Source organism: Candoia aspera, chromosome 7, assembly GCF_035149785.1.
Source record: "Candoia aspera isolate rCanAsp1 chromosome 7, rCanAsp1.hap2, whole genome shotgun sequence".
In the NCBI taxonomy this organism is placed as follows: Eukaryota; Metazoa; Chordata; class Lepidosauria; order Squamata; family Boidae; genus Candoia; species Candoia aspera.
Window position 1 is genome coordinate 7,963,776 of NC_086159.1, and position 27,764 is coordinate 7,991,539.

At 44.9% G+C, this 27,764-nt stretch overlaps 3 protein-coding genes across 3 annotated transcripts in view; 2 read left to right on the forward strand and 1 right to left on the reverse strand.

Moving 5' to 3' along the window:
* The window catches only part of IL15RA (interleukin 15 receptor subunit alpha), a 35,084-nt gene extending 32,664 nt beyond the window's left edge, over positions 1-2,420 (forward strand). The window contains exons 7-8 of the mRNA XM_063308806.1: positions 1,041-1,092; positions 1,842-2,420. Of these exons, the coding sequence (XP_063164876.1) occupies positions 1,041-1,092; positions 1,842-2,007 (218 nt within the window). The 3' untranslated portion in view covers positions 2,008-2,420. The remainder of the gene's footprint in view (positions 1-1,040; positions 1,093-1,841) is intronic.
* GDI2 (GDP dissociation inhibitor 2) overlaps positions 1-27,764 on the forward strand; it is a 229,920-nt gene that overhangs the window by 128,263 nt on the left and 73,893 nt on the right. The window lies entirely within an intron of this gene.
* Positions 12,352-27,764, reverse strand: part of FBH1 (F-box DNA helicase 1) — a 38,152-nt gene continuing 22,739 nt past the window's right edge. Inside the window, exons 14-21 of the mRNA XM_063307913.1 lie at positions 26,132-26,231; positions 25,901-26,025; positions 24,061-24,121; positions 19,559-19,753; positions 18,603-18,728; positions 15,815-15,921; positions 15,074-15,205; positions 12,352-12,989 (exon numbers count right to left, since the gene is read on the reverse strand). Coding sequence (XP_063163983.1) covers positions 12,819-12,989; positions 15,074-15,205; positions 15,815-15,921; positions 18,603-18,728; positions 19,559-19,753; positions 24,061-24,121; positions 25,901-26,025; positions 26,132-26,231 — 1,017 coding nt within the window. The 3' untranslated portion in view covers positions 12,352-12,818. The remainder of the gene's footprint in view (positions 12,990-15,073; positions 15,206-15,814; positions 15,922-18,602; positions 18,729-19,558; positions 19,754-24,060; positions 24,122-25,900; positions 26,026-26,131; positions 26,232-27,764) is intronic.

Sequence of the window (27,764 nt, forward strand, 5' to 3'; positions counted from 1 at the left end):
AGGATGGAGATGTATAATTGGGTATCATCTGCATATTGATGATACCTCACCCTGTAGTGACAGATGATCTCGCCCAGTGGTTTTATGTAGATGTTAAAAAGGAGCGGAGAGAGTACCAAACCCTGCGGCACCCCACAAAGGAGGAGCCAAGGGTCGGATCTCTCGCTCCCAATCACCACCGATTGGGGCCTGCCCTGGAGGAAGGAGGTGAACCAGCATAAAACCACGCCGCCTACCCCCAACTCCCTGAGCCGACCCAAAAGGATACCATGGTCGATGGTATCAAAAGCCGCTGAGAGGTCAAGAAGAGCAAGGGTGGATGCACTGCCTCCATCTCACTCCCACCAGAGGTCATCCATAAGTGGGACCAATGCCGTTTCTGTCCCATAACTGGGCCTGAAACCTGACTGAAAGGGGTCTAGATAATCTGTTTCATCAGAATCCTATTCCAGGCAGCAGCCAGGGCCTCCGCTGGACCGTGCAGGAGAGACTCAGGTATAACCCCCAGCTCCCTCTGAAACCCAGCCGGGTCCATCAGTCACCGGGGGCAGACCAATCGAATGGGTCCTGCCTCCCTGTGGAGGGGGGCAGCACGAGAGAATCTCAAGTACATGTAACATGGTTTCTACTTCTTCTTCACTATGGGGACTTTGTTGTATCTGCCTTGGAGTAGTGCAGATGGGAGAATATTGAATCTGGCTTTCAAGAATGCGATTCTCAACTTAGAACAACAGTTCTGGCCTCATTCATACTCCTTCCTGTTCCCAGGCCCTTCATATACTCCTTCACCTGAAGCTTGCCAGTGCATAGCTTATCCTGCACAACTTCCACCCCCCTGGCTTATCCAAATGATAGTGACCTCCCACTTCCTTCATGTTTGGGAACATTTTGTTCTAGCTTATTTCCTCCCGCAAAGGTGGAATGTTTGTCAGCGTGCTATGATGTGCCTAAAGCTGAGGTTGGCTCAAAACTAGGCTGGCCTGCAAAAGAGAAATTTTTAGGATTGACTATTCATCTTAATTCTCTTTTCTCTCTAGTAGCAGCAATCCTATCAACAGGCTTCATGTACTACTGTGGTTGGAGAAGACGATGGTAAGCTTTGCACTGTTAATTCTTAACATTGGCAGTAGCTTTAATCTATGTCTGTATAAGTGCCTTTAGCTGAGCCTTTCCCAAGCCCCCAAACCCAGCTATATGGGGACCCTTCCCCAAATTCCCAGCCCGCAGTTCTCCAGTCTTTGGGAATCTCCCACCTGTGCTTCCAAGGACTGATATTGTGAAGAAGAGGCTTGAATCCCTCAGCTCTGGTTCTTTTTCCCATGTGATGGCCAGGTTCTTCCAAAATCAGGGGGGAGCTGATCAGTTCCTCCAGCTCTTGCTGTTTCAAAGTCAAATCTGCCTTGTCAAACCGCTCCTGCACCACCTATTTCCTTGTTTTCTCTGCAAATATATTGGGGCATCTTCTGACTCCTAAGACAGAGTTCTTGATCATTGGAATGGGTTTTTTTCCCTAAAGGAAAAAAAAAGGCAGTGTCCAAACCTATGCACAATAGACCAAAGAGGGTTTTGTTTCATGTTACTGCCTTTTAAAGGAAATTTATTTTAGATCCTTACTGTATTTTTACACTGCCACATTCCTCAAGAACTCATGGCAGTGTACAGTTAAAAGCAAGGGATCATCATAACAACAGCAAAAAGTGCAAAATGTAATAAATATATTAAATTTATTTATTTAGCCAGCCTCAAAATCCTGCAGGTCTTTGAATGCTGCTGTCAGCTTCTTTTCAATGTGGGACTGCCAATTTGATGTCCTTCTGTATTAATGTCCTTTTATCCCACAGCAATTTTTCGCAGCAGCCCAAAGTCCCCCCTGTGGAATTGATCCCAATAGACCCCATGGGACCAGAAGAAGGAAGACTACCATCAACCAGCAATTCCCAGGATCCAGGACCAGTTAATGAAGAAGATCCAATGCTATCACCCCACAGGATTACCTCCACCGGCTGAATGATCCCACTGGGCAGATGCTCAAGGCATCTTCTAGCCCTGAAAAGGAAGTCATCTGCATGATGTCCAGAGTCATGTTGGAAATGGTGTCCATCCATCTCCTGTTGCAAAGCCTGGAAGGAGGCTGGAAATCGCTTTTGGACTCCTCCAGTTGTCCCTGGCTTGTGGGGATAGAATCCAACAGTTGTATCTGTGTGAGAGGAGGCTGAGCATGAGATGAGAGAAAGAGGTCGGAAGAACATGTGAAACTGAGTTGGAAAGGATGGGGAAGCAATGCCCTGGAGAGGCATATGTGGAGAAGAGGAGACAATGGAGAATTGAATGGGGCAGAAGCTTCACCTGCATACGTTGGAGAAGTAAGGTGAGCTGAAATACATATTGCTTTTCTGTTATGATTCAAAGGCAGTCAATGCCCCACAGTCCAGAGCTGTACCTCTAGAGCAGTGTTTCTCAACCTGGCAACTTGAAGATGTGTGGACTTCAGCTCCCAGAATTCCGCAGCCAGCACCTTCAGCCCTGACCTCTTATCTGATCTGCCTGTCTCCAGATTCCACCTCCGGTTACACTTAAGTGCACATGTTTACACTCCAAGTGGCCTACATGAGCATCTCTTTTCACTTTATCCCCAGAACAGTCATTTGAGGTAGGTTGGTCTGAGAGAGAAGGTCTGGCCCAAAGTCACCCCATGAGCTTCTATAGCTGAGGCTGGATCTCACCAACTCTAGTCCAGCACCTTCACCAACCTAGAACTTGGGGGAGAGGGGCTGATTTTCTTTCATGGCTGAGGGGGGACCAGAACCTGGTCCAGCTCCTTCACCTCTGGTTCTTGGGCTGAGAGGGAGGGCCTGGCCCAACATCCTTCAGAAAACTTCCATTGCTGAAGAAAGACCAGAACAGGGGTCTCCCCACTCCTGGTCCAGCACCTTCACCTCTGGACCATCCTGGCTCTTGGGTTGAGAGGGGTGGACTGTCCAAAGTGCCCCAGGCAGCTTTGGTGGCTGAGTGGGAGACTGGAACCTGGGTCTTCCAGTCCTAGTCCAAGACTAAGTATTGCACGTCACTGGTTCCCTGTTTAAGAGTCTCCTAGAAGTTGATTCAAAAAAGAACAGGACATTGAGGTCAGCATGGAATAAAACACAGTTCCAGCTAAAATCCTACTTCTGCACATGCTTCCTTCCCAGAGGGTTTATAGTCCTGGGGACTATAAACTATAGTCAATGAATATAGTCAATGACTATAGTCAATGAATTATTGCTATGGCAGGAAATTAGTGGTGCTTATTGAGGGACCACCTACCTGGGCAGGTGAGAAGCACCTGCGCTCCCTCTTGGCCCTCCCCCGTCGCCAGGACAACACAGCTGCCAATCCAGCAGTGGCAGCCAATCCAACAGCAGCTCTGGGCAGGAGGCGGGACAGAGGAGGAGGTGGGAAGACAAGGCAAGATGGCTGCCTGGCAGCTCATGAGGAAGAGGCTGAATAAACAGCGCCAAAGCCCACAAGTCAAATTAAAGAGGCAAATTAAGAGACAGGCAGCCCTGATGGGAAAAAGCAGCCAGACAGGAGGCAGCAGCTGAGAAAAATGGGGCAGAAAGAGGCATTTTTTGCTTCCCTCAGACCTGGCGTGAGGGAAGAGTTTCCCTCAGGTAGAGCCAAGGTTGGGGAGAGATGAAGAGCCCAGAAGCCCCACCAGGAAAAGGCAAAGAAAAAGCCAAAACTTGGACTGAACAGAAATAGGAAACAGAAACTCAAAGACAGATTGAACTCTGTCAAAAAAGGAGTATATCCATATTTTCTTGGGGAAAAAATAAAGGCCACACCTGAAAAACAGGCAAATCTGAAAGAGGTTGATAAGGATAAAGAAAAATTAATTGTTTATGTTTATAACTTTGCTTTACAAAGGAAAATTCAAGAGCAAGCCCAAGAAAATAAATAATTAAACAGATCCAAAGGACAGCTTTCTGAAATGAAGGACTGTCCTTTATCATAAAGGACATAGGGTCACTGTACAATTGGTGGTAGCAGTGGGATTGCCTCAGACTTGAGGAGGCCAATCAGTGCTGTGCGCAAAAAGGAAGGAAGAATTGGCCATTACAGGGAGAGAATTTGGTCCACGTGGATCTTGTACCCTGCAGGCCTGTCCAGGATACTGGTCTCAGAAAGGAAGTCAGAGTTTATACCAGGCAATTAGAGATGGAAAAGACTGAGGGTGTTGCTGCTCCTTCTGGTAAAGCAGATATCCAGCCTCAGCCTAATGTTCAGTCAAAGGGAAGGTTGGAGTCATTAGAAAACAGGGTTTGATCCTGATTGTGGGGCTAATATGGTTAGAGAAATGCTAAAACAACAACAGGAAGAAAGGGCTTGGTCAACCAAGAATAGGGTGACCAGGTATCTGAACAGGCAAAGGAGGACATGGACAACTGGAAAGGAGGACAAATGGGTGAAATGGAGGACATACGAACTGTTTAACTTTCTTGGCACAAAAATGACACCAAAAAACTGCCAAAAAATGTACTTAGATAGGCCTACATGAATATGGAATTAGTTTTTCCAGCATCCATTTTCAATCACAATATTTTTCCAACAAATCTTTATTTTACTAGTGATGATATAGAATCGGTGATGATGCCCTTTTCAATATTCACCATAGAAACATGTGTCGAGTCATGTCTTTGACAGATTCCAGGGATCACAGATTGATTTGAAGGCTGGATTGAAGCCGAATGCTGGAATCTAGCCAGGTCCTAGAATAAGTTAGGCACTGCCCAGAGTCCTATTCCCCAAATGATTATATGCTGTAGGAACCATAAGGAAGGCTATTTTCTTGGTTAAGCCTGTGGCAGGAACAGGGCTAGGCTCTATTTTAAGAAAAGTCCCTAGTTGGATCCTTAAAATCTGCCTTGGCAGATTTTCTTCTACAGATGCACAGAAAATTGCATAATTGGCTTGCAATGTTCCTTTCATTTCTCAGGAGAATCTCCAGTCTGTATGGCCAGTACATTCTCTTGCTTGTGCCTTTCGTGATTCAAGTAACCATCCTTTGGTTCCCAAGAAGCCAACGATTTCAGTTGTCTGGGAATGGGCTTTTCTTGAGGTTCAAGACCCCTGTCCATTATGTGTTGGCAAGCATCTGACTTTCAGGTTAAGTGGGAGACTTAAAACTTTGCAGAGTCAAGTGGCATAAGATGCTACCAAAGGCTAGTTTTGCAGAGGAAGCATGTGCCTCCAGAACCAAGTAACCTCCTGCTATAAACAGAGAGAAGATCCAATCAACAGACATGGAATATTCAAAGAAAGCTTCCCCACCTGGGCGCTTTCCTCCCCATCCATCAAGGAGAAATAACTTTAAATTAAAGTTAAATTAAACCATTAACATTCCTGGATGCTGTAAGCATCTAAGAGGGCAGCGGCATCACGTAAGGGAAGAGAAGTTGCTGGGCATTCCTGGCACCGTCTGGGTATGGCGTGGACCGGCGATGTGGCTGCATCAAGGAGGAAAACCTGCCGTTGACCCTCAGCAGGGGCAAGCAGGATCTGCTGAGCGATTGGCCGGTGGAAAGGACTGAGTTTTCGGAGAAGGGGTCAGAAGTCCGCAGGGACAGCTTGCCGGAGAGGCTGGAATCCATAAAACGCAGAAAACAGTTCTTTTTCCCTTTTCCCATTCTCCTCCCAAGGACAGAAGCAAGCCCAGGAGTCCAGAAGGAAGCTGCAGGAGGGAGGGAGTGAAAGAAATAAGACCCTGTGAAAAGCTCCCTTTGAAATTGTCTATATAGACCTGTCTGCATAGCCTTTGTTAAACCAAGACCTGTGTGTGTGTGTGTGTAAAATATCACTGTAAATAGAGTAGAACTGGGTGTATCGGCCTGGAAAACTCCTGTGCCGTGGTGGTTGATGGGATTTGGATTAGATCCAGACACACAGAGAAGTTCTTAGTGCACAAGGAAGAGAAGTGATTTGGTGAAGAGAGAGAATTTGGATCCAGATCTCTGGTCAAGAAATTACAGCAGAAGCAGATCTGGATGGTAGACCACACGCACACACACACACGCACTTAAATCCAGATGCCAGCAGCCCCTGTGGGGATGGAAGGGACTGTAGGTCAACCCTAAGCAAAGGGAAGTTGAATCAAAGGAAGAGCTTTTGAACCCTGGCTAAAACCCTGGTCCCAGCAGATACTCCAACAGCAGGAAGAAGATAGTTGCTGGAGAGAAGCTGAGAGATGGGAGAGATCAGAAAGCGGGGCTTGTCTAGGACAGCTTTTAAAAAATTAATTGCATTTAATATTTTGAAAGAATATAAAGGAAAAGAAGAATATAATAAAAATATATGCCAAGTTAAAAAATACAGGAAATAAGATACAGATAATTACCCTGTTGGACTTGGAATTGTATGTGCCTGGTTAACCATCACAAACTGCTCACACAACTGTGAACAAAAAGGAATACTTTCACTGAGGTGTTTTTTGTTTTTTTGTTTTGTTTTTTGACTGATTCTGTGCCATCAAGTCATTTTTGAGGCCTAGCGACCACATAGATAGATTTTATCCATGATGATCTGTTCCTAACCTGTTCTGTCAGGTCTCCCAATGGTGCCCCCATTGCCACAGTAACTGAGTCCACCCACCTTGCTGCTGGTCATCCAAAGTAGGATAATTCGAGCCTGGTCATTGGGAAAAGATACAGTTCTGTAGATAAGAACACCCAAACTTTGCATGTGGCACAAGTCCATATAATGCTAAAATCCAAGAATGGTTTCCAAATAGAATAAAATTCTGCATCAGATTTACTTTTTACATAGCAAGTAAGAGAGGGACATTAGTGGCATTTAATTAGAGGCACGTGAGCAACTACACCAGGTATGGGAGCCAAGTCTTCTCCCCCCCTGCTCCCCGTGACAGGGAAGGCCATAAGGATATGGAAATTCCAAGTTTGCAGAATGGGAGGATATTGACTCCTTTCTTATAATGGTTGAAAGGGGGACAACTGCAGGATAGCCCCCAACCTTACTAGGAAACCCCTCAAAGCTTGCTCCAGCTTACCTGCCAGAGACATTGTAGATTATGAAAAAGTGAAAAGGACTGTCTTATAGTGCTGTGTTGTAATGAAACATGCCACTTTTACCTTAAGAGCACAAACAGTCACAGTATATTGAATTAATTGATGGGAAACTTTATTGCACCTGGCATAATTTATATGCTCTGTAAGTAAGATCCCTATGTTTTATATGCAAAGAGTTCAGCTGACACTGCAATTTGTGGCTAATGCCTTATAGCCTTCTTCCTCTTTGGTTTAAGGCTCTATGAAAGGTCTGTAGACCAAAATTTAATTAAAGTTCTGGAATGAAATATACATACCTGGAGAGATTTAGGGAATGTCCATATGGAGCTCAGGAAGAAGTCCGAGACATGCGGGACTGATTGGCAGATTTAGATGGTAAATGGTTACACCTAGAGTAAAGGTGTCCAGAGGAAATAACAGCATAAGGGGTATTGGAACAGTTCGTAAACACTCTGCTAGGACAGGGGTATTGCCCAGAGACGGGCAATTATGCAGAAAATTACTGAGCTGCCTGCACCTCAGAGGATGCAAGAAAAAAATAGCTATTGGGAAAATGCCAGGGAAAACAGAAACTCATAAAAAGAGTCTGAAGGACATAAGGAGAAACATAAATAATACTGTAGTAGAAAAAGTGGTTTAAAAGGGGGAGCAGAAGGTCAAGATGGGGATGTGAATAGGCAGAAAGAAGCTGGGAGGAGGGACAGAAACAGATGTGACATTGTGAAACTGTATGGAACTGTTCATAGTCTGTTCAGGCCAGCATGCATATTAAATTCCACTGTAAATAGACAAGAAAGCCGCTGCCCCTTTTTTTTGCCACCCTCTGACATCATGGTAAAAAATTAAAGCTCAGTTTGGTCAGGTTTGAGATTTTGGAGTAGGACGAAAGGACCAGAATGCCTTTCAAAAGTAAGTAAGTTCTCAACCCTTGGGATTTCTCAAAATTAACCACAACATCCGCACACACACAAAGACATTTTAAAATAAATCACTTGGGCTGTTCTTGGAAAGTGATCCATACAGTTTTAAGGCGAAAAAAATCATAGCACTTCTATAGTGCAAAAGGCCCTATTTTGGGTGCTCTTTGAAGACTGATCGGATTGGGAACAGAGGCATCTTCATGAATACCCTGTTGGCAACCAAGTCACGATGGGGGCTGCAGCTGTGCAATCAAATCACAATCATGACTTGGGACACACACTGTGGTCCCTCTCCCTCCCCTGTGGATGCCTATGATCTGAGCTGCTTTGCCACAAAAACAGGCCAGGAACATCTCTGCAACCTTCGTGTGAACGGACTCTAAAAAGCCGATGCAGCTGCCTGCGTGAGGCAACTTACTTCCTGCTCTGGCAAGCAAAGTCCAATCAGCCTTAGTTCTTTTCTCTCTCGCTGGCAGACAAGAGACTTCTCAAGAAACAGAGGCTTTTTAAACCTGGCTAGATCTTGGCTTAGATTTGGGGAGGCTCGCCATCAAGGGAAGGGAACTGGTGAGATCAGAGTAAACCCAGGTTTATCTGTAAATCCTTCGGGATGAGACTGCTTTGATTTGTGCACCCTCCCTGGGTAAAATGCCAGTGAACAAAAGCATCCCAGCCTGGCCCATGTCCTTTGCCCCAGAAGGAAGGGCTGTCATTTTCAAGCTTAGGCAGGGGGTGGATGTGATGGAGAAGATCCCCAAACTGCAAGCTAAAAGGGACTTGGGTTTAAAAAAAAAAAGTCTGCTAAACTTTTGACTTTTTTTTTTAATAGACGTGGCTTGGCTTTAACCCCCAGCATTGCACGCTCATCTGTTTTTGTGCCTCTACTCAGCCTGGTGGAATGGCAGCAAGTCCTTACTCATGAGTAGCAAGCAGACACACAGAAGACAGGCAGAGAGTTGCCATCTCTTTTGAGGGAGATGGGCGATGATGTAAATAATGAATGAATGAATGCCCACTGTCCATTGGAGAGAGAGTCCAAAACAGCACCATCACCCAAAATTCCAGCAGGCGAGCCAGCTGCCAGGGGTGTCTCCAAGGTGTGGTCAAAACAGTCAAGATCAAAGCTTTGTTTGTATGTGCATCGCCTTCTTGGCTTTTCTGACCATACCTCATGGACGGCCCTGTCTGTCGGCTTCTTTGGATCAAAGAGCCAAGCTTCAGGATGCAAGCCGGAATCAAGGTCACAAGAGCATGGTTGCTCCCCAAAAGAGGCCAGCTGCTGCTGGTTGCAAGTATGGCTCAAATTAGCCCAGCAAAACTCTATTCCTTGCTCTTCAGAGTTCCCAGCATTTCCTCAGGCTGCATGGTCTTCTGGAATCAGGGTCCTTGTCAGCTGACGACTCCTGCACCAAATCCAGCTGATGGCTGGTTGAACCAGTCTCAGGGGTTGACTTTTACTGGGTCATAATCTTCAGTCCATATCTCCTCAGAGTCCAAGGAAACTACAGTCCCACCTTTGGAGAGAGTCATTGTGGCGCAGGAGTTCAGACTAGGAGCAGGAAGGCCCCCCAAAAAATTCAACCTTGGTCTCATCAGACCATAACACATTTTCCCACGTGCTTTTGTCAGACTTGGTGTAGGTTTTTGCAAAATGTAGCCAGGCTTGGATGTTTTTCTTTTAACTTTTTGGCCATAATTATGGCCAAATTAAGTATGTTTGGCACAAAAGCAACACCGCATCACCAAAAGTAAACCATACCCATAGTGAAGCCTGGTGGTGGCAGCATTATGCTTTGGGCTGCTTTTCTTCCGCTGGAATTGGGGCTTTAGTCAAGGGGGAGGGAATTACGAACAGCTCCAAATATCAGTCAACTTTGGCACAAAACCTTCAGGCCTCTGCTAAAATGCTGAAGATGAAGAGGAATTTCGCCTTTCAGCACAACCCAAAGCCTACCTCCAAATCAACAAAAGAATGGCTTCACCATAAGGAGATCAAAGTTTTGGAATGGCCCAGCCAGAGCCTGGGCCTGAATCCAATTGAAAATCTGGGGGATGACCTGAAGAGGGCTGTGCACGGGAGATGCCCTCACAATCTTGACAGATCTGGAGCACTTCTGCAAGGAAGAGTGGGCAGAGATTCCCAAGGCAAGATGTGCCATGCTGAGAGACTCCTACCCTGAAAGACTGAATGCTGTCGTAAGATCAAAAGGTGCTTCAACAATGTATTAGTTTAAGGGTGCGCACAGTTACGCAATCAAGTTTTTTTTTTCACCCTAAAAGATTTCAGCTTGTTTTTCGATTGATTTATACAGCTTGTGAGAAACAAAAAGGTGAAAGGTCCCCTGTGCAAACACTGAGTCATGTCTGACCCTTTCGGGGGATGTTGCTTTCATGACGTTTTCCTGGCAGACTATAGCGGGGTGGTTTGCCATTGCCTTCCCCAGCCGTCACCTTCCCCAGCAAGCCGGGTGCTCATTTTAACGACCTCGGAAGGACGGAAGGCTGAGTCAACCTGAGCCGGCTACCCGAGAGAGAATCCAGCTTCCGCTGGGATCTAACTCGGATTGTACAGCTTGTATGTGTCCTAACAGCCAGGAAACACACTGAGACAAGGAACTGGTCTCTAATGTTTTATTGCTAGTATGTAACAGGAATCCTAACAAACTGAAGCAGCGTGGGAAAAACCCAGCCATATAACCCCCAAGGGTTAAGGCAGTCCCGATCTGTGTCTCTCTGAATGGCTGACCAATTCCTCAGTGCTACGCATGCGCTTAACAGTCTGGATGGGAGCCCCCTGCTCGCCATCCTTACTCATGACATCATGTTTATATTAAAGGTGGAAAAAATTCTGAAGTGATTTATCTTGGTCTATTTTTTTACATCTCAAAAACCTGGCATTTTAACGGGTGTGTAGACTTTTTATATCTACTGTAGACTTGGAAGTTAAAGACACATTTAGAAGGTGCACCGCTTCTGTACTGCTGCTGAGAAGACCACCGGGACATGTCCATGAAGTCAACAGGAATGTTCTTAAATCCGCTTGACGTTAACTCCTACAAAGGTACGGAGAAGCCTTTCTCAACCTTTTGACCCTGGAGATACCCTTGAAATATTGTTCAGGCCTCGGGGAACCCCTGCACATTCAGGCTCAAATATAGGCCAGAAGTTACAAAATTATTATATTCGTTTCACGTGTAGGCCTGTATGTATGCATTAACAGTGTTCTTAAACTGAAAATAATGAAACCTACCTCTTTAATGTGAAGTTGCCCAAATTTGAAATAATACTTTAAATAAATTGTGATCTCCCAGGGAACCCTAGGGTTCCATGGAACCCTGGTATGGAGCAATCCCAAAAGTTGCACAAGCTTTTGTGTGTGTGTGCATGTGTGTGCACATGCACAATCTTCCTTTTTATATCTCTGTCCTATCTAGTGGCCAATGGATTCTGATTTTTGTCCACGCAATGTGTGTGCATGCGTGTGCCTGTCCGTCCGTCCAAAAACAAAACTTAGTTTTTATCCTAATGATTTTTCTTTAAAATGGGAGAACCATCGCAGATTCTAAGGATTATAGTAAGAGGGCACACTCTTTCTTCTGCCTCACAATTGCTCCCCAAATCTGTAGCAAATAACTCCCATGGAAAAGGATAAGCACTGCTTGCATCATTTTTTCGGGGGCATACCTCTGTGAACATTTCCAGCCCATAAAAGATTCCCCAACCAATACAGCCATCACCTTGTGTTGTCACCCAGACCACTTTCACCTTGCCACAGATAAGAAAATCACTTTTTGCATGTACAGTTGCATGTATACATATACTGAATTTTTTTTTATTCAAATTATATAGCCACCCACCTCAAACCAGTGAGTCTGGGCAGCAAGCTTTAATAACATCAATAAAACAATAAAAACAGTAACAAAAATTAAATATAAATACAAACAGAGCCGAGAGATCTCGAAAGCCATTGGTGTTAGCACAGCCATGAAACAGGGACGTTCCCACACTCGGGGGCCCAGGCCTGGGCACAAAGCCAGGTCTTCAAGGCCTTCCGAAAAGCCAAAAGGGTCAGGGCCATCTTAATCTCAGGTGGAAGGATGTTCCAGAGGGCAGGCGCCACAGCAGAAAAGGCACGCCTCCTAGTCCCCGCCAGCCGACATTCCTTGGATGACGGGACCCGGAGCAAGTCCATCCTGCTGGATCAGATTGGACAGGTAGAAACAACTGGGAAAAGACGGTCCCTCAGGGAACCAAATTATGAAATTTACATTTCTTTTTGGGGAAAAGGAAGCATTCCTTTTCAAAAGTAAGAACCTTGCAGTTTGATTTGTTCACCAATGAGAATCTCAAATGCATTCTTTAGCCAAACTTAGTTTTTGAAAAACCCAGTGCTTACAGAGTTCAGCCAGGTTGACAACGGTTTTAGACTGTAAACACTTCTTTGTGGATTAATGTTAAATTAATCTTATAGTAAACAAAATGCTTTTAGTTTTTCTTATGTGTCAGAGCCCTCCAGACCAGGGAGTGTGGGACAGAGCTAGAGACAAGTGACAAAATGTGCATGACATCATCACACAAGTATGGAATGGCATTTGCTTGATGACATCACTGGGCGAATGACATCATTTGGGCATCAACATTTAGGTGGTCTTCCAGCACCTACCCCACTTGGACTGATGAAAAAAGACTGGTTAGCATTTGGCTACAAGACCACATAGAAAGGGGCATGGCTGTAATCACCATCTAGTGGTTGAATGGATGAATTGCCCAACTCATAGTTCCAAGGATTTTTTGCATCCCATTTTCTTGAAAAACACCCAGTGCAATTTTCTTGAACTCAAAGGCCTTCAAGGAGGATGTGAATCACTGCCGGAAGCTCAATCACTTCTTGGGAGGAGTCAGTGTCCTGCACCATCTCAGGAGACATTGTGAGCTGTGCAATGGGGCCAAGGCACCACGCTGCACAAGAAGGGCAGAGGAAACCCTCAGTGGTTTTGGTGCCGTCAGTCTGCCAGAAAAAGGTTGAGAAAAACAGAGAAGTTAGCAAGATTGAAATCTCTACCCATGAGCATCTATGGGACATGGCTCTAAAGATCACCCTGCTTCGTGAGTGCCCTCTGGTCATGCTCTTGGGCAGCCACACAGATAGGGATCCCTTGCAGTCAAAATCCTTGACCATCCAGGCTCCTATTCAAGAGGAATGCAAAGGGACCCCTTTACGATGACCTCAAATGCAAGGATTGGTCTGCAGATGCATGGTAGTGGAGATACTGGTCATTTTCCCTTCCTATGATCACCAGAAGGATCAGGAAAGAACACTAAGAGAAGACATTTGGTCAGCTCTCCAGGATGGCTAAGCACCCCTTCTGGAAAAAGCAACTGCCTTAAAGTTCATCATATGAAGCACAGAAGAGTACAGAGATGGCCTTGAAGAAATTATGAAGCAACTGTTAGTAAAACACAAGTTTAACTTGAGAAATCAGGAAGAGAAGAAAGTTTGAGAAAGAAACTCAAGGTTGCCTTGCCTTTCATGACTGGTATCAACCCTTCCTTCAGCAAAGGATCTGAGAGTGCCTTGGACTGCCAGAAGATCAAACCGGTCCATCCTCCAGGAAATAAAGCCAGACTGCTCACTTGAGGGAATGATATTCAAGGCAAAACTGAAATACTTTGGCCACACAATGAGAAGACAGGACACCCTGGAGAAGATGCTGATGCTGGGGAAAGTGGAAGGCAAAAGGAAGAGGGGCCGACCAAGGGCAAGATGGATGGATGATATTCTAGAGGTGACGGACTCGTCCCTGGGGGAGCTGGGGGTGTTGACGACCGACAGGAAGCTCTGGCGTGGGCTGGTCCATGAAGTCACGAAGAGTCGGAAGCGACTGAATGAATAAACAACAATCAACCCTTCAAGCTAGGAGGACACCACAAGAAATACTAGTTCTCTATTTTATTGATCTAGGCTCCAATAATAGAATTTTGTAGTCGTCTGTGGGAGTACCAGCCCTTCCAGGAAAACCAGACAGGAAACACGACTAGATGAACTAATTCTACTTTATGTTGAAGGCTACATTGACAGAATCTTGCAAGTCTGAAAGTACAAATCTCCCGCCCTCCCTATTTATCGCCTGAGCGTTCGGGTGGGTCTTCCCAAAGTTTCTTCTTTAGACCGCTACCCTCTCTCGGACTCCCTTTCCTTTTAGCTGATCATTCCCTAGGCAGCATCTCTTCCCTCTGTTTTCCAAGGTTTCCCTCACATTCTATCACAGGGAATGACCTTGAGAGATGAGGGGAAGAGATGCTGCCTAGGGAATGAACAGATAAAAGGGGGAGGAGCCCGCAGCTGCATAGCAGACAGAGAAAGAAACTTAGAAAGAATCCGCCCTAACTTATCAGGCTGTAAAAAGAGACTGCGGGAGATTTGTACTTTCAGACTTGCAAGATTCTGTTAATGTAGCCTAACAATAAAGCAGAATTAGCTCATCTTGTTGTGTTTCCTGTCTAGTCTACCTGGGAGGCTGACAAATTTCAAAAGCCTGACAGCTTTTCTCCTTTTTATACCAAAGAGAATCAAGACAGAATAATCTTGAGTTTCTTTCTCATGCTTTCCTGTTTTTCCAGGCTCAGCTCAAACGGTTGCCATATATCTTCTTCGAGACCATATCTGGGCTCCTCTACTTGAAGGCATCTGGTGCTGGTGCCTTTACTGGTGCTGGTATTAGAACTTCTCTCTATAAAGTTTTTCAAAGGCAGTGGATATACTGTATCTCCCCTTCCGCTTATGAGCATCCCAGGGACATCCCACAGGCACAGCGAGAGATCAAATGCTGGGCTGAGGTGGACTTTGACCAGCAGAGCTAGTCCTACATTCTTAACACAAGCAACAGCTATAATAACACAGACCTGCAGACCAAAGAATACATCTAAAATAATGTAATTAAGGCACACGCTGCAAGAAACTGCTCCACTCCAGAAGTTCCATCCAACATTTTATCCTGGAAAAACCATGCACGAAAGGGAGATGAGAAGGAGAGAAAAACTGCCTGAACAGCATCAAGCTTGAGTTCCCAGTTATGAAAAAGGGGTACATACATAAACAAAATTCATCTTTTTCGGAATAAGGAGAGAGTCAGCCGGAATGGCATTGTAGCAGCCCCGCTCTGAACACTGCACTGGCATCTCATTGCACACTTCACTGGTTAATTCAAACCGTACATAGTGCTCCTGGGGAAGAAACAGTGTTTTGCTGAAGCCAGCTAGGAAACCAAGGGGCCCCTGAGCATGAGAATACCTGGGTGAAAATTGGAATGTTAGAACAGTCCTCCTTCAACCGGATGCCCTCCAGATATGTTGGAGCCTTAACCAGAATGGACAAGGGTAGAGAAGATACATGACTGACCATGAATTATGTCAAGCTACACCAATGAAAATCGATCCTAAAACACTTGAAAAGAAGATACCAAACACTTATTTGCTAATACCGCTCTGACTGAAACTCTAATTTGACCAGGGATCAAGTGCGCTCGTTGACAAACACGGCTCTTCTCCTAAATGTCCGCAACATGGATTAGAGTCCTTCTGTATCCCAGGACAAATTGAGTTTAAACAGCTGATTGCCCTCCATCAACATGAGAGGAAGATCTTCCCAGTACCAATTTACAGCATTTCTTTTTTCTGCCCCCCCCCCATTTTAATGGATATTTCACCAAGAGTTTTCCAGCTTTTAGATGACTTCTGTGGATGATTGACAGAACTGGCATCACTGTCCTGAGAAGTTCTCTCTGTCAGTATAATGCCCCCAATAAATAGCTACTGTAAATGGTTTTAACTCACCCTGGCTAATTTCAGGAGATCAGCTAGTAATCTGGGCATGATGAGACGCCACTTGGCTCTGGTGACAGCAACATACAGCAAATTCCTTTCATCTTCTGGGATTATTTCTGGTGGGAGATTAAGACAAGAGGAACGGAAAGAAAAGCTGAGTGTAAAGGGAACTGCATATTTGAACACATCTGCTCCAAACACACATCCAAACTCATGAGCAGTGGGGGTGCTCTATCCTGGCCACTGAGAGAGGGATGTCAACAGATGATGGCTGATTGGCCATCCACCATGAATGATAGGCTGTTGAGTAAGATTATGCCTCTCACACCGCAGTACAGAACTGACCCACTGCCAGTTAGGCCCCTTGCTCTACACAACTGCCAGGCAACTGCCAGCCAAATACCCATCAGCAAATTCCATCTTTGCAGTTCAGAACAGTGGGATCTGGAAGCCAAAGCTAGCGTATCAAGTTGCACAGGGGTAAACAGGAATTAAATGTTTTAAGAACTGTAGACAGACGGCTGCTGTGTCCTTATGAAGCTGATGTTGTGTGAATTGGAAAGACAATTTTCAGTTTTCCTGACTAGTCTTTTTCTGTCTCTGGTCGAACAGGAGCCAGCAGTGGCTTGCTGAATGAGAGATTAAAACTGAGAGATTACAGAAAGGAGCAAAGGAAAACCTCTTAGTGTGAAATTTATTCCTCATAACACAAACTGAAATGCAAGCTCCATTATGTTGGCTGTTCATCAAAGGAGCAGATGCAGTCGTGAATTAGCAGCGGGGTTTCTCTCCCTGAACGTGCCCTATCTCTGTCTTTCCAAATGGAGAAAAACGCCTTCAAATATATCATCACTGGGCACAAAATTTATTGTTCTGCAGCTAGAACATCCCGGTCTAACTTAGAACATTCTGGGCTTCTTCCAGAATGTGCTAATCCAGATCTTCCAAAGATGATCCAGTTGTTTTCATGATATAAACGTTCTGGAACAGGAAACGGTTAACAAAGGGGCTGGACCAGGTCTAAAACAACACGAACGACTTCTGGAAGATACATATATATATACAGACAACCACAGTCCCTCCTCTTGGGGGAGATGGGCAGTGCCAAATTTGAATAAATAAAAAAAAACCACAAACACCCCCAATGGCACATTCTAGAAGCAAAACGAACCATCCCAGAATCTAGAACAGCCTTTCTCAACCTTGGCCATTTTAAGATGTGTGGACTTCAATACCCGGAATTCCACACATCATAAAGTTGCTAAGGTTGAGAAAGACTGACCTAGAACATCCCATCCCTGGACCACTGAGCTTTGTACACCTGAAATATATATTTATTTATTTCTCTCTCTCTCAAATTTCTTTGCCACCCATCTCCCCCAAAAGAAGGACTCTGGGTGGCTTACAATAAAGTTAAAATACCCTAAAACAGCGTAATACATAAAACAAAACATATACAGTATAGATATAAATATAAAATGGAATCAAGATGGCAGTTCAAGGTTCTAATTCAATTCGTGCATGTATGAGACCACCTTAAGGCACTAGCCATCCCCAGGAATGACTACTCCCCCCCTCACCCCAAGCGAGGTAGCAGACCTGAAATCATCCCCATGGACTGCTGCTTGGTGCTGAGACAGAAGCTAGGTAGTGGCACCAATCCTGGGGAATAACCAAGCCTTCTCTGACGTACCAGGCCCTCAAACTATCCTGTTTCAGGCATCTTTTAAAAATTTCCTTTTTCTGTTCGCTATTTCCAGCCATCAACCTGGCTAATATTCATCTTTTAATGGACCATTTTCCCTCTGTAAAAGTTTTCACTATGACTGCAGAATGGCTTGGGAATCTTTTGGAGAGAGAAGCAGCACAGAAATACGGGTAGTCCTTGCTTAACAACCACAACTGGGACTGGAACTTCTGTTACTAAGCAATGCAGTCGTTAAGTGAGTCGCACCTGATTTTACCACCTTTTTTGCCACAGTTGTTAAGTGAATCCGCCTTCCCCCATTGATTTTGCTTGTCAGAAGCTGGCTGGGAAGGTTGCAAATGGCAATCATGTGACCCCAGGATGCTGCAACCATTGTAAGCGTGAACCGGTTGCCAAGCGCCTGAATTTTGATCGCATGACCGCAGGGACACTGCAACGGTTGTAAGTGTGAGGACCAGTGGTAAGTCACTTTCTTCAGCGCCATTGTAACAACCGATGGCCGTTAAATAAATGATTGCTAAGCAAGGACTACCTGTATAACTAACTAGAATGAAGCAAATAACACAGTGCAGAGAGTAAGGAAAATGACCTTAACGGAAATATGCGGGAACTGTTCCCTAGGCAAAAGAGGCTGAAACCTTTTGTAAGTCCAGAGCAATGAGATAACTTAGAAGTGGCTCAGGTAGACACCTCCCTCATTCACTGAACTACGAGGGGGAGGAGGAGGAGGAGGTTCAGCACAATCAGATTTGCAAGATGCTGTGATTGCAGTCAACATCAATAACGTAGTTTTAGCCTTCCTATGGAGACAATTTCCTGGTCTAGTTTACCGCATGGGGCTGACACATCGCTCATCCTAACCTCAGGCACTCTGAAGGACAGGAAAGTCAGACAGCAGGCTTGTTCAAAAACAGGATGTGTGCAGCACTTTGATGGGATGCGCTTGATGTAAGCCCCAGATGGTGCAATAAAAGATGGTGCAATAAAAGATGCAGATAGGATGTAGGTCTAAGGCTCAAGGCAAGCTTTAGGAATGAATGAATGAATGAATGAATGAATGAATGAATGGGAGAACAAAGCAGTTCTTACCAGGCTGGGCCTGGGGCATCCTTCCAAGATAGGGCCATGCAAACAGGATACTCACAAAGTCACCAGCTACTTTGACAGTGTCAAATTCCAGCCCTTTGGCCTTATGCACAGTGCCTAGGATGTAATCTAAAACACACAAAGGAGAAGAGATTCAGTTCATAATAGCACATTTCCAAGCATTTCAGGAGCAGCAGAAATTTCAAGAAGAGGTCTAGAACACTGCTTCTCAACCTCAGCAACTTTCAGATGTGTGGGTTTCAACTCCCAGAATTCCCCAGCCAGCATGCTGGGAGCTGAAGTCCACACATCTGAAAGTTGCTGAGCTTGAGAAACATTGGTCTAGCCCAGCCTTCCTCAACTTGAGGCTTCACAGATGCTTTGGATAATGATGGTTCCATTCCCACTGCACTCCAATGTCTGAAAGAAAATTTGACTTCAATCAACCAGTCAGGATTGAACAGAGGTTCAGCGGCCCTTTAATTATCAGCTGATTAATCATCATAGTGGGAACCATCTGATAAGACAACAGCTCATGGATAATGCTGCCATGAGCCATTGCTGGGTGGGGCACAGGAGGTCCTGGGTTCATCTCTAGGATCAGTAGTTAAAAATATCACACACCAGGATGTAGAAACACTTCTGCCCAGAACTCAGGGATACTACTGCCAGTCATAATGGCCAGTACTGGAGTAGACTATTGGCCTAGCTGGGTCTCAGTTAAGTCAAGTGGTTGAATGAGTGTCTCTAGACTTCCCTTACCAGGGAATACCCCTTCCTAGAGATATGCTGGTATAAGCAATCCCAAGAGACATATTCACATCTCCATATTTTCATAAGGATAATCTCCCCCCTCTTTGAGAGGCATATAGGTCCCAGACCAAAGCAGAGCACATACTTTAGGTGCAGACTTTTTCCTTCAAAGCTCCCATTTAAACCCCAATTTTATCTGGCTTTACCTGCACTTTCTGGAGCTGATACATGGCACCGGGATATCCTTTCCACCAGCTCCGGAATACGATCCCGGTATTTCTCCACAATTGCAATTTTTACTTCCAGCTGCATGTCTTCTGCTTTTGCTGCATATTCCTTGATGCTGGCCAAGCCCTTCTCAACCCACCTCTTGATGAAGGAATCCTTTACCATGAGTTTCACTAGGAAGACCGAAAGGGGGCAAAGTGAGGGCGGATCTGAGCCTTGTAGAGAACATTCAGAGAACATGAGTTCACACTTCTTGTGACTGTCTACAGGCAGCCAGAAGCTCTTGGCAACCTGGCTAATAACTCAATCATAGGGCGTACCAGCCAATGTAATACTAGCTGCATCTGCTTAGCTTTTTGAGATCAGCCATGTTTATATGGAAATCTAGCTGGGAGAGTCTTCAGCAAAGGATCGTTACCTTGTCGTGGTGCTGGAGCTTGAGCACCTCAATGATGCCATGAGCTTAACTGTGAAGGGCCACCCAAGACGGGAAGGTCATGACAGAGAGGTCAGACTAAATGCGATCCCTGGGGAAGGTAATGGCAACCCACCCCAGTATTCTTGCCGTGAAAACTAAATGGATCAGTACAACCAGAGATATGTCGGTATACCATCGGAAGATGAGACCCCCAGGTCGGAAGATGGTCAAAATGCTACTGGGGAGGAACAGAGGATGAGCTCAACTAGCCCCAGACGTGATGACGCAGCTAGCTCAAAGCCGAAAAGACGGCTAGCGGCCGACGGTGCTGGTGGTGAACGGCGAATCTGATGTTCTAAGGATCAACACACCATTGGAACCTGGAATGTAAGACCTATGAGCCAGGGCAAATTGGATGTGGTTATTGGTGAGATGTCAAGATTAAAGATAGACATTTTGGGCGTCAGTGAACTGAAATGGACTGGAATGGGCCACTTCACATCAAATGACCACCAGATCTACTACTGTGGACAAGAGGACCACAGAAGAAATGGAGCAGCCTTCATAATTAATAGTAAAGTGGCTAAAGCAGTGCTTGGATACAATCCAAAAAACGATAGAATGATCTCAAGTCGAATTCAGGGCAAGCCATCTAACATCACAGTGATCCAAATATACGCCCCAACCACAAATGCTGAAGAAGCTGAAGTAGAGCAGTTCTATGAGGATCTGCAGCACCTACTGGACGACACGCCTAAAAGAGATGTTATTTTCATCACAGGAGACTGGAATGCTAAGGTGAGCAGTCAAATGACACCTGGAATTACAGGTAAGCATGGCCTGGGAGAACAAAACGAAGCAGGACATAGGCTGATAGAATTTTGCCAAGACAATTCACTCTGCATAACAAACACTCTCTTCCAGCAACCTAAGAGACGGCTTTATACATGGACTTCACCAGATGGACAACACCGAAATCAGATTGACTACATCCTTTGCAGCCAAAGGTGGCGGACATCTGTACAGTCGGTAAAAACAAGACCTGGAGCTGACTGTAGTTCCGATCACGAACGTCTTCTTGCACAATTTAGGATCAGACTAAAGAGATTAGGGAAGACCCACAGACCACCTAGATATGAGCTCACTAATATTCCTAAGGAATATGCAGTGGAGGTGAAGAATAGATTTAAGGGACTGGACTTAGTAGATAGGGTCCCGGAAGAACTCTGGACAGAAGTTTGCAGCATTGTTCAGGAGGCGGCAATAAAATACATCCCAAAGAAAGAGAAAACCAAGAAGGCAAAATGGCTGTCTGCTGAGGCACTAGAAGTAGCCCAAGAAAGAAGGAAAGCAAAAGGCAACAGTGATAGGGGGAGATATGCCCAATTAAATGCAAAATTCCAGAGGTTAGCCAGAAGAGAGAAGGAATTATTTTTAAACAAGCAATGCGCGGAAGTGGAAGAAGACAATAGAATAGGAAGGACAAGAGACCTCTTCCAGAAAATTAGAACCATCGGAGGTAAATTCCAGGCCAAAATGGGTATGATCAAAAACAAAGATGGCAAGGACCTAACAGAAGAAGAAGAGATCAAGAAAAGGTGGCAAGAATATACGGAAGACCTGTATAGGAAGGATAACAATATCGGGGATAGCTTTGACGGTGTGGTCAGTGAGCTAGAGCCAGACATCCTGAAGAGTGAGGTTGAATGGGCCTTGAGAAGCATTGCTAATAACAAGGCAGCAGGAGATGACGGCATCCCAGCTGAACTGTTCAAAATCTTGCAAGATGATGCTGTCAACGTAATGCATGCTAAAGGTAAAGGTAAAGGTTTCCCTTGACGTAAAGTCCAGTCGTGTCCGACTCTAGGGGGCGGTGCTCATCTCCGTTTCAAAGCCTTGGAGCCGGCGTTGTCCATAGGACACTTCCGGGTCATGTGGCCAGCATGACTCACGGAACGCCGTTACCTTCCCGCCGAAGCGGTACCAATTAATCTACTCACATTTGCATGTTTTCGAACTGCTTGGTGTGCAGGAGCTGGGACGAGCAACGGGAGCTCACCCCGCCGCGCGGTTTCGAACCGCCGACCTTTGGAAAACACAAGAATGGCCATCAGATTGGAAAAAATCAACTTATATCCCCATACCAAAAAAGGGAAACACTAAAGAATGTTCCAACTATCGAACAGTGGCACTCATTTCACATGCCAGTAAGGTAATGCTCCAGATCCTGCAAGGTAGACTTCAGCAGTTCATGGAGCGAGAATTGCCAGATGTACAAGCTGGGTTTAGAAAAGGCAGAGGAACTAGGGACCAAATTGCCAATATCCGCTGGATGATGGAAAAAGCCAGGGAGTTTCAGAAAAACATCTATTTCTGTTTTATTGACTATTCTAAAGCCTTTGACTGTGTGGACCATAACAAATTGTGGCAAGTTCTTAGTGGTATGGGGATACCAAGTCATCTTGTCTGCCTCCTGAAGAATCTGTATAACGACCAGGTAGCAACAGTAAGAACAGACCACGGAACAACGGACTGGTTTAAGATTGGGAAAGGGCTGTATCCTCTCACCCTACCTATTCAACTTGTACACAGAACACAGCATGCGACATGCTGGGCTTGAGGAATCCAAGGCTGGAGTTAAAATCGCTGGAAGAAACATTAACAATCTCAGATATGCAGATGATACCACTTTGATGGCTGAAAGCGAAGGGGGACTGAGGAGCCTTATGATGAAGGTGAAAGAAGAAAGTGCAAAAGCTGGCTTGCAGCTAAACCTCAAAAAAACCAAGAATATGGCAAGCAGCTTGATTGATAACTGGCAAATAGAGGGAGAAAACGTAGAGGCAGTGAAAGACTTTGTATTTCTAGGTGTGAAGATTACTGCAGATGCTGACTGCAGTCAGGAAATCAGAAGACGCTTAATCCTTGGGAGAAGAGCAATGACCAATCTCGATAAAATAGTTAAGAGCAGAGACATCACACAATGAGAAGACAGGACACCCTGGAGAAGATGCTGATGCTAGGGAGAGTAGAAGGCAAGAGCAAGGTGGATGGATGATATCCTAGAGGTGACGGACTCGTCCCTGGGGGAGCTGGGGGTGTTGACGACCGACAGGAAGCTCTGGCGTGGGCTGGTCCATGAAGTCACAAAGAGTCGGAAGCGACTAAACGAATAAACAACAACAAAGCTGGGAGACTCACTTGCAAAACCCCTCAGGCAAGACTAAGATCTAAGTAGCTAAAATACATTAAATTATGTTTAGAATTGAAGTCCTCTCTAAGTTTCTTCTAAATTACAGTTAGAATTTGAACCTGCTGTAACTCAAATCCATCCAGAAAACCTGGCTGGAGACAGGTTGACTCTCAAGAGGCCCACGATTCTTCTCAATAAAGGGGCTGAAACTAACTGAAGAAGCACACTAGAATTCAGGAACTTCTGAGGAGTAGCGTATTATAGAACGCTAATAAGCCATTACAAAAGAATTCCAGCAACTGCTGTGTATCAAACACGAGCTCTATTTCTATCAATCAGCGGTCCAACTACTTGGGCCACTTTCTCCTAGCTACTCTACATAAAAGGCTTGGAGCAATTCTCTTTAGGGCAGGAAGTCCAGGATCCATCTGTTTTGGTAACAGCCTGACCTAGTATCAAGTTGTTTACATTTGACCACGTAAGACCTAACTTTCATATCCAGTATCAAAATTATAGAGGGTAGAAATGGTTTCATTTCAGTGTTCCAACCGCCCAGCCATGCTTCCTCCAGAATGCTACAATCTACTCTCCTTCCCTATATCCTGGCCTTTCAGTCAGTGCTCTGTACACTGAATATTCTGGAGGCAGAGTTTGGCGCTCCTATTTTTTATTTTTCTTCTTTCCTATTTCCATATATTTAGGGGCTCCTCCCTCCCCCTAACCTGGTATCTACTTTCGCTTTCTCCTGCTTAAACAAATGACCAACTTTACTCTTAAAACGAGTCTTTATTCCACACGTGCTTGTCACTCTGAATAATTTCAAATGCACAACTTGGACACCCAGAAAAACACTGGCTGAGATAACTCACGTTCAGGATGAAGGAGCTTCCAGAGGTCATGAATCTTCTCAAGGCCAAAGGCTTCAAGACCCTAATGAAAAGAGAACCACAAGAACATCACGAATGGAGCCCTGCGAGATGGGAGTTCTACTCCGGTGCATAATCCTAACCATCTGTCCATACTTTGGGGCTCCTTAATGCCCTCCAAACAGTAAGATGCATCTGCACAATTCACTGGTTTTGTAACAAATTCATCAACAATGCTATGAACAATCCTGTTTCCAAGACAGAAGCACGCAGGGTATCTTCTATGACACTGTATCCCAAGAATGTATGAATTGCATAAAGACTTTGGAAGTGCAACGCATCATACAGTTGAGTCTTTTTAGCTGTCCAGTCCAATCACCCTTCCAGGGCAAGAAAACATGAACATCTCCAGCCCTGGAGTAAATATTCCCCGCAGGAAAGTCCAACCATCTCTTGAAGCTATGGGTTCTCTCTCAGACCCTTCTTCCTGTCAAGACGTTTCACCAAAACTTATGAGAACGTTAAGGGATCTCCTATAAGGCAAGCTCTTTAGATCTTGTTTTGCCGTCTCGGGCAGGAGAAACCAACCTTTATCTTCTTAAGGGCAAGAGACTTTTACAGATTTGGAGAATACTATTGTGAAAATGTAGAGTTGGGACAGGGTTCAACCCAATACTCTGCAATGGACAGGAAACCATTTAAACCTTAGTTCAGAGGTGGCTGTCTATCCTTCTTGAAAAACCATCAGAGATGGAGAACCTACAACCTCTGTAGGTAGATGTTCCACTATTGGTCAGACCTTGCTATCGGGAAGTTTTCTTGATGTGATGGACTACTGTAAGGCAGCTGGTTCTCAGGAGGCACATTCCAAGGAGGGGAGCGAGATAAGAGAAAACACAGTCCAGAGCTGGAACGTGGGAAGATGAAGAGGTTCAGAGTAGCCCCACCCTGGAGCCTCCCAGGTTATTTCCCTTTAGGTTAGGTAGGGTAGCTTCAGTCTGGCAAGATTCTGCCTGTACGGTGCAAGCAAATAAAGAACTGAAGTTTGGCTGGATTGATTCCTTGTTATTCTTGGGCTGGGCCTGACATCCCTATATCTAAATGAAGTCTAAGGTAGTTGCAACTTATACCCCTTATTTCTGGCCCTAGTCTCCTAGCTATCCTCTCTGCAGCTTCCCTTTATGACCTTTCAACTCAGGCTATGTGTTTCTGATTCTTCTGTGGGGGTAATGAGAACTTGGATATATGCACACACTGGGGCAGGAATTATACATTTCAAATGATTACAGGTATGTGTATGTGTAACCTCCTAGAACAGCCTGTTCATTCAAAGGAAGTCATCTGCCTTCATCCTTAGGATCCAAGCTTCCAATGCAAATATCTAAGAGCATGGTTTCTAAAGTTTATGTTTATAAATACTGTAAATCAGTTGGTGTACAAAGAAGGGGGAAATTGGAAATCAAATACTTATTCATACTATTTTCAGTTCTTTCTTCCTTCCTTCCTTCCTTTCTTCTTTTTAGTATTTTTAAATAATGCAGTAGAGATTTGAGCACTAAGCTCAAAGATTTATACTTTTTTCATACCATAAAAATAACTCAATGTACTACGTCTGGTATGGTCAATCTTCTATTAATGTTATATTGAGCCATTAATTGTTTAACTTCAGTCTTTTCTTTGTCCACTTACCAATATTATATCTTCTGAAACTGTATCTGGAAAGAAAGAACGAAAGAAAGAGAGGGAGGGAGGGAGAGGGGAGGGGAGGGGAGGGGAGGGGAGGAGAGGGGAGGGAGCCTCCTGTATTTCCTACTGCACCCTTCCTGTGCCTTGTCACACTCACCCCAAGCAAGTGTATCTTAGCAGGTGGGTCTCCATTGGTAACATTCACGGCATCATCAAAGACAGTTTGGTTGCTCCGGGATAAGCAAGCCACCTTTCCCTCCACGCCAATCCCACTGACATCACCTGTTGAAAGCACAGCAAAGCATCTGCCTGGTTAGCAAGACTTAACTGGGACAACTGAGCTGTAAAAGGGTTAGAAGAAGCCCACCAAGAGGCTTAAAACACTCACTTTCCCGATTGTTCCCCACCAGTGTTTTGCTCCGCACTTTCTTGTAAAGATCCAGAATGGTAGCGCCAACGTAAGCTATTTCAGAGCCAAACCGAAAACTCTGCAGAAGCAAGAGGGGGGAGGAGAATGAGAAAAGGACCCTCCGAAGTCACAGATCTTGCCCTGGGCAGCTCCAGACTGCAGGCTGCACAACCAACTCTGCAGTGCTCAAAGCAAAGAAGGCGGGGTGCTCTAATGGTTACAGCGGTGGACCACGACCAGGATAACCGAGGTTCAAGTCCAGCCAATGTTCAGAAGCTCATGGGATGTAGAGGGCAGAGGGAATGGCCCTGAAGACAGGAGGAAGAGCAGCTAGCAAGGCAACGGGCAGATAAGAGGGGCTTGAGCCCAGGCCAAGAAAGTAACTTGAGAAAACGTCTCAGGTGAGCCCCTCTCTTGTTCACACGAAGATTAAGGGAGGAAAGCAGGAAGCACGTTTTTAAACACAATTACAGGTAGTCCTTGCTTAACGACCATTTGTTTAGCAACCATTCGAAGTTATGATGGCACTGAAAAAAGTGACTTGTGACCGGTCCTTGCACTTATGACCATTGCAGCATCCCTGTGGTCATGTGATCGTCATCCAGGCACTTGGCAACCAGCTCACACAACAGTTGCAGTGTCCTGCAGTCACATGATCCCATTCGCAACCTTCCCAGCCAGCTTCTGACAAGCAAAGTCAATGGGGAAATTGGCAGGAGGTCACCAGTCATGATTGTGTGATGTCTCACTTAATGACAGCTGGTGATTCACTTAACAACCGTGGCAAAAAAGGTGGTAAAACTGGGTTCAGTCACATGAGGCCTCACTTAATGTCCACACCACTGAACGATGAATTTTCTTGCCCCTGTTGTGGTTGTAAGTCAAGGACTACCTGGGGAAATTTGTGGCAGGGGGAGTGGGATCTTAATGACATCCTCCAGGTTTCCCTAATTTTAATTTGATCGTGCTTCTCCCCATAGCTACCTAAAACAGCAGACTTACTTAAGGACCAATTGTAACAGGTAACACTGTTAGAGCTGTTTTATTCCCAGTGGCATGCAATGCCCCTATCCAAGCCAGCAAACCACACCCTATTTGAAGTCCTTTGTTCCACCCCAATTATTCATGCCGTCCCCCCAAGCAGCTTTCAGCGATCTGTTTTCATTTGTTTATGGTTCTTTCTAAATATGATACCCTTGCTGAAAACAGAAAAAATGAACTTGTGATTTGTGGGTTTGACAATTAGAAAGGGTAGAACGTGGAAAGAAGGGAGCCATGATACAACTATAGAAAGGATAAAATATGATGTATTTATAACAGTTCTAAAGATAGCAGCCACTTCTTTATATCTTTTTTCTTTTCTTTTTCTTTTCTCCTTTCTTACTTATTTACTTATCGCTTCTCTTTTTTCTTTTAATATGTATTGTTTTTACTCTGTAAAAATCTCTTCCACAAAAACTAATTTTTAAAAAAGGCACTGGTACAATGCCCCTAAATCATCTCAAAATGCCGAAATTTTCCACGCTGATTTTCCTTCAACAAGGCTTCTCCTTCTGTATTTAGTCACTTTTTCTTTGATTACCATTCCTACTAGTTTGTCTGGAGCATCCAA